Here is a 7,437-nt window from a genome sequence, read left to right on the forward strand (position 1 = left end):
CACACACACACGCGTGCGCATCGCCAGGTGAACAATTAATTCATCCCGCCAGATAATTAGGAAGTCCATCCCGAGAATCTCTGTTAATGAAAGTCTTTACTTCAAACAGAGTCAGAGAAACGTTAACCACTCATGGCATCCCCCTGACCCAATCTCTCCGTCTGGCGACAGAGAGACGTCTCTTTCTTCCCGCGACACCCAAAAGCGTATAAGCGGCGGATAAAAGTAAAAGTAAGTAAGTATCCCCTGACCTGAGCTTCAATCCACCTGACGTCCCGGGCCAGGCAAACGTCCAGCTGTTGCACCACGTGACGTCGTATGGCCTGTGCCTCCTGGGCAGCTCTCCGGACACTGTGCACCTGGTTGTGACAACTCTCAAACACCTGGCGCTCGCTTGTCGAGTGAGGCACGTCGAAACTGCGGACAGACAAAAAAGGAGTCATGTGCAGCCTCATTTTTCTCCTTAGAATGGCAAAGGCTACCATCTTAGCACAATTCGACAGATTCCACCCGCAACCTAATCAGTAGTCTCGTTTGATTTTGAAGGTCGCAATCAAATTTAGTTCGTGAAAAAAAAACGGCCGTCAGACCCCGACTCAATGCGATTGGCAATGTGCACTTGGTATTCGGGTGAAAAGGGATGTGATTGTTGAAAGGATTGGAGGTGGTGAGCATACAGTTATGATAAAGAGCAGCATGCTAACCAAATACAGGACGTTTGAAGAAGGGAAGAAGTATGGAAGAGAAAAGTCATACTTATCCTCAATTCAAATATACGCCCAGATAATATCGATGACCTACATAATTGACATTTTGCGTCTTGACAATCTTAAGCGGAATGCATTATACAGCTTCGTATGAGTGGCAAACATAGATTTATGGATTTTAAAAAAGCTTCTTTTTGGTTTTCATTTGTTTGTCTACTGGTTGGTTTGTTGGTGCTTTTTGTTTTGTTTGTTTGTTTTGTTAACAAGACAAGAAAAGAAATGGCAGGGTCTGCAAATTAGCCATCAGAGACAAGGTGAGTACCTTACCGGTCTAACTGAAACAAAACAAAACAAAACAAAAAATCAAATGGTTTGAAAATCTTACTCGAATGCCATTGGACCAATCTTTCCTAAAAACCTACATCAAGAATACCTGTTTTCAGAGCGAGAGAAAAACACCGTAAAAAGAAGATGGAAGTAGTAAGGGACACCTTAAAACGTTCACAATTTCCGGCTCCAGGAATATTACCATTTTGCCAGGTCCCGCCGTTCTTCTAAACACCCCGTCCCCTCCACCTCTTTTCCACTTTTTTTCTTTTGTTATTGTTTTCCAACATCTCTCCCCCTCTTTTTACCCTTTATTCTTTTATTTTTGTTTCGCGACGACATCTCCCGCTATAGGCAGTAGATAAAATAACGTGAATAAAAAACACAAAAAAACACCGATACATACTCACCTGTCGATGACGTCATAGAAGGCTGCTATCTGGCCTATCTCGTTGTGCTCCAGATCCGCCAGGATGGGGTGTATGTTGTCCGAGGTACGCAGGAGGCGGAACAGGGCGTCAGTGACCGAGGGTCGGCTCTTGAGTACTTCATAGAGGTTGTCCAGGCTCTGGTGTGGGGGGGGGGGTGTGGTGTCGCAGGTGAGGAGTAGAGCTGGGTAATGAGTCGCTTTAGCAAAATCCGGGTATTAATGTTAGTTCACCTCTTCAACAAATAGTATGATATGAACCGCTTCGGGAAATGGGTTAGAACCACTTCGACAAACGAGTGCACCCACTTTGGCAAACAGGTCAGGAAAAAGAGCTCAAGAGTCTGAATTCGGATAATGTTTCACTGATAATTATCCGGTTACCCGGATAGATTATCCGGATTTTCCCACCACTAGTGATGAGAAGTGAACAGGAGTTTTGTGTAACTTCTGCGGTCGACAGTATCGGTAATAACCTGTTTCATTTTTTGTACACCTTGTTGTAACAACCAACCCATTATTGTATTTTATCACAGGTGTTAGCATTCTATAGTAGAATCTATAGCTATCTTTGCACGGCTTATCCAGTTCTAGATGTCTTCTGAAAAGCTGAAAGCATATTAATGTTTTTCTTCTCCTACTGTTTTATGTAACTTCTGCGATCGACTGCTACACTCTCAGTATTGGTTATAATCTATTTGATTTTGTGCATGCCTGGTTGTAACAATGCTGTGTCTTACCCCAGGTACTAGCATTTTATAACTATCCTTTCACGGCTTAACCTTATCCTATCCTAGATATGTTCTTAAAAGCTAAAAGCATCTTTATAATGTCTTTATCTGCCAACTGCATTTAAAAAATTGTGCGGTCGGTCGTAACGTTGTCAGTATAGATTATTTAACAGTTTGTTGCATGAACCTCAAGTTTTGGTGCACAGGTAGGCTTTAATAATGAGGTGGCACCGGAGTAGTCTTCTTCTTCTTCTTCTTCTTCTTCCTCTTCTTCTTCTTCTTCTTCTTCTTCTTCTTCTTCTCCTTCTTCTTCTTTTTCTTCTTCTTCTTATCTATCTCTCGCGTTCTATCTATCTATCTATCTATCCATTTATCGATCTATCTGTTGATCTAAATATTGATCTTTCTCTCTCTCTCTCTCTCTCTGCCCCCCTCCCTCCCTCCCTCCTTCTCCCCCCTCTCTCTCCCTCCCTCCCTCACCGCCCCCCCCCCTCTCACCGTCAACAAACGCTGTATCCTCCCCGCCAGCTGTCCATTCATCTGTGCGGGTGTCCTGTTCCGTCCGCCCTGGGCCGTAATGCGGAGGTGTTCCTTGAAGGGCGACACTTCTTCTGCTTCTTCTTCATCTTTTTCTTTTTCTTCTTCTTCTTCTTCTTCTTCTTCTTCTCTCTCTCTCTCTCTCTCTCTCTCTCTCTCTCTCTCTCTCTCTCTCTCTCCCACCCTCCCCCCTCTCACCGTCAACAACCGCTGTATCCTCCCCGCCATCTGCCCATTCATCTGTGCGTATGTCCTGTTCAGTCCGCTCTGTGCCGTAATGCGGAGGTGTTCCTTGAAGGGCGACACATCCACCAGGAACACGCCCAGACGCTCACTGTCCGGCACACGAGACACTACTTTCAGCTGTACGGTTGTGGGGATTGGGGGAGGGCAGGGGGAGGGGGAGGAGTACGGTTGTGGGGATTGTGGACGGGGTAGGGGGAGGGGGAGGAGAGACGTGTAAACTTATTACGGCATCCGATCCGGATATTGGGGATTGCTTTGTTAGTGAGACAACTTCCTGGTCCTTCGGCATATCAATATTGTGGTAGGGTGGCCAGTTCCTTTCCACGCCGCTTTTACTTCCCCAACTCGAAGTCAGGTACCCATTACTGCTGGGTGGGCAGGAGGGGGCGAAACAAAACCCGTGCCCGAACCGAGGCTGGAACGGAACCCGGACATTCCGCTTCGGAGACCTGTGCACTAACCGCTCCGCAACAGCACCCTCTGAGAGACGTGTACATAAAGTTATTTACACTCCCTAAATCACCAAGTGTAAGATTTGCAATCAGACATCAAGAATCATTGTCCCCCATTGCTTTCGTAGCTCAAATGCTCAAAAGACAAAAAAAAGCAACTACACTTCTTCTTTTTCTTCTTCTCCTTCTTCTTCTTCTTCTTCTTCTTCTTCACACAAATAAACAAACCACAAAAAATACACCCTACCCACAAACCTGTGCGTCATGTCTCCGTAGACGCCTACAAAAATGGCCGACCTCGGTACCCTGTAGCAAGGAATCTGCCAGTAGGAAATACTTCTTGTACACTGCGGTCATCTCTCGCCGGTACACGCCCGCCAGCTGGAACATCCGGTCAATGCTACTGTACAGGCTGTTCTTTGTACTGACCACAGCGTGCAGGAATTGGGAGGTGGAGGAGGGTGGGGTGCAGAAGGAGGTTGAGATGTGGATTATTTTGTTTGAAATATTTTCTTTTTCAGTTTTTGTTTGGTTTTGGGTTGGGTCTTTTTTTCGGCTTGTTTTTTTTGTTGTTTCTTTTGTTCTTGTTTGTTTGTTTTTGGTTGTTGTTGTTTTTTTGTGGGGGGGTGGTTGACGAGGTCGAGACGCTAGCAGGGAGAAGTGGGTTCTTTGGGGGGGGGGGGTGAAAGTGTTTTACATACAGCACTTGCAACTACATAAGGTCATATGAGTGCGCTGGACACACTAACATTTTCAGTTGGTAGCAAATTTTGAATTTTTCCCGGGTGGCGGCCGAAGCCTACTCTTATCAATTTTGAACCACCAATGTGTACATGGGACCTCCAAGTCTTTCGCCTTATCCGGGAAGGCTAGGTTTTAGATCTTACCTACCATAAGATCTGGCGTATGGCTGAAAGACAGCCGTAAGAAGGAGCCAAGGAGCAGTAGTAGAAAGGCTGCAGAAAAAGTCAGGAGCCCGGGGAGGGGGCAAAGGAGAGCCCCTGAAAAGTGTATGTATGTGTGTATGTGTATGGGTGTTTGTGTGAAAGACAATGAGAGAAAGCAGGAGAGATTGCATAAATGGGTGAGTGAGAGAGAAGAAAATTTTAGATACATAAAGAAAGAGAGAGAGAGAGAGAGAGAGAGAGAGAGAGAGAGAGAGAGAGAGAGAGAGAGAGAGAGAGAGAGAGAGAGAGAAAGAGAGAGCGATTGTACACTAAAAATCTCCACAATATTATTTCTTTATTAACCTATTATTTCATCTTATAATTCACTTTCTTACACATCTTCTTGTGCATTAATAGGCTTGGGGACTTTGCTTCTGTTATGCACAAGAAGACCATAAACGTTTACCCTTGATTTACTCAACAGCAACAACAACAAAAACAGCAACAGCAGCAACAACAACAACAACCGACGAACGGTAACAACAACATCATCAACAACAACAACAACAACAACAACAACAATAACAACAACAACAACAACAACAACAACAACAACAACAACAACGAAAACAATAGCAGAAAAAAAAACAGGTTGAAGACAATTAAACAATTAAAGGAAAAACAACAGCAAAAAAACCACTACAATGACAGCAGCAGAAAACCACCGCCACCACCACCACCAACAACAACAACCACAACAACAATAACCATAGCAGAAATAGCCAGGTTGAAGATATGAACAATTATAGGAAAAATACCCGCAAAAAATAGCAACAACAATGACAGCAGCAGAAAACCAACAACAGCATCAAAAACAACAACAACAGCATCAAAAACAACAACAACAACAACAACAATAATAATAGCAGAAACAACAACGTTGAAGACATCAACAATTAAAGAAAAAAATAACAGCAAAAACAAAAAAGCAACAACAATGACGGCGACAGAAAACCCCATCCACAACCACCACCACCACCAACAACAACAACATCACCACCACCAACAACAACAACAACTACCGCAAGAGCTATAGCAACAACAACAATAACAACAACAACACCAACAACAACAACAACAACAACAACAACAACAACAACAACAACAACAACAACAACAGCAGCAGCAGCAACAATAAAACTATAGCAACAACAACCATGCCCTCACTTGACGAGCTGGGAATCGTTTCTGAGGGCCACTTCCAGCCTGGCTCCTCTCCCCCAGCTTGGCCTCTGACCCGTCTGACCTCCGGACTGACTTCCGGACTGACCTTGCTGACCCCCAGACTGACCGCCACCCAGTGTGTCTGTCACCGCTTGCTCCAGGAACGGCCGGAAGGGGGCGCTTGAGGTCAGGGTGGGGAACAGGAGTACTTGCTGGGGGTTTTTTTAGAGAGAAAGGGAGAGGGGAGGTAAACATCAACCAAATAAAATATTATGTAGAATCAAACTGTTCTGGCAGTCACCCACCCAAGACTATCACAATCTGTACAAAGGACCACTTCCCACAACTCAATTGTATTTTTTTTAGATAATATTAATAAGGTGTTTTTTTTGTTTGTTTTTTCATGAATAGTTATAACAACGAACACATTATTGTGATTTACCACACATGTACTAGCTTCTTATAAGGCTTCTTTAAGTGGTTTAACTCTATCCAATTCTAGATGTGCTCTGAAAAGCTGCTGGAAGCATCTATATTTCTTTATGCTCCCTCCAAATGTTTTGAGCAACGTGTGCGGTCGGTCGTTACACTTTCAGTATTCGTTTCGGTCTATTAGTTTCTGTGCCTGTTAACTTGAATTTTTTTGTAATTGTAGAAGTTTTGCGCTGCTCATCGACGCCATTTAGATAATAATAAAGGCCCTCTATATTCTCACCCATGGTGAGAATAACTCACCAGTTATTCTCACCCCCCACCACGGTGTGGGCATGTTTGCTTGTGTACTTGTGTAGATCTAGACCAATTACTGAATGCCGTTGCCATAGATAACCTTAATTTAAAAAACAAAAAAACAAATAGCCTTCTTAAAATTAGGCTTAAATTGTGAGTATAGGTAGATCTAGGTGTCAGATGCGTTCAGTTCTTAACATTTCATTCTTGCATATAATTATAACCATAGATCTATATCAAGTGTAGTTTGGGTTTTTTTCACTGTTGTTTGCTGTTCATGGTGTGAAATGGCCTTCACCCAGCCCATTAAATAAACTAAACCTGAAACTTATCTAATTCTGTACAACTTACAAGTTATTCTCTGTGCTGTTCTGTGTGTGTCTGTGCTCTAGCACACCTGAGGGAGGTGAGAATAGAGAGACACAGGGTGACAGGCTATTCTCACCCATGATGCGTGTTCGTGTGGCGTGATAAGAAATTCATGTCCAACCACCGGTACTCACCTCCTCAAGGTCGTGTATCATGTTGAAAGCGGAGGCCGTGAAATCGTACACATCTGGCGTGTAAACTGGTGCATCGTTTCCCATCACGAGAGCAATATGGAACATTGGTTTGATGTTTGGTGGCACTGCTTCAATACCAGGCGGGGAACCACCACCTCCTCCTCCTCCTCCTCCTCCACCACCACCACCACCACCATCGTTCCGTCCGATGTCTTCGTTGCTATCAGGCCCTTCTCCTTCCTTACGTTCTCCCTGTTGCCCCGCACCGTCTGTTGACCCTCCAGCTGACCCTTGGTCACTCCCTGACCTCTCCGGTGGGCGTGGCTCCTCCTCCAGGGCGGCTGACCCCTCAGATTTTGTATGAGATACCTGGACACAGCAGACATCACAATCACACACACACACAAATATGTCTCACGAATCAGCACTCTCAAAGTCTCAAATAGAACTTGTTTTATTTTTCATTTATTATTTTTCTAATATAGACCCTTTTACTTCGCCTTATGTATCTGACGGGGTAGGGAGAGAATAAGTAAGTAAGTAAGTAAGTAATTAAGTATGTAAGCCAGCGAGCAAGCAAGCAAGCAAGCAAGCGAACGAGCTATCGAGTGAGCAAGCAAGCAAGCAAACAAGCAAGCAAGTAAGTAAGTAAGTAAGTAAGTTAGTA

At 44.2% G+C, this 7,437-nt stretch overlaps 1 protein-coding gene across 1 annotated transcript in view; it reads right to left on the bottom strand.

Moving 5' to 3' along the window:
• Nucleotides 1-7,437, bottom strand: part of LOC101859599 — a gene marked incomplete in the record, with an annotated part of 43,913 nt that overhangs the window by 15,987 nt on the left and 20,489 nt on the right. Inside the window, 6 exon segments of the mRNA XM_035972494.1 lie at nt 252-417; nt 1,445-1,602; nt 2,928-3,092; nt 3,683-3,851; nt 5,542-5,750; nt 6,771-7,139. Coding sequence (XP_035828387.1) covers nt 252-417; nt 1,445-1,602; nt 2,928-3,092; nt 3,683-3,851; nt 5,542-5,750; nt 6,771-7,139 — 1,236 coding nt within the window.

This window comes from Aplysia californica, unplaced genomic scaffold (assembly GCF_000002075.1).
Source record: "Aplysia californica isolate F4 #8 unplaced genomic scaffold, AplCal3.0 scaffold00710, whole genome shotgun sequence".
Taxonomy (NCBI): domain Eukaryota; kingdom Metazoa; phylum Mollusca; class Gastropoda; order Aplysiida; family Aplysiidae; genus Aplysia; species Aplysia californica.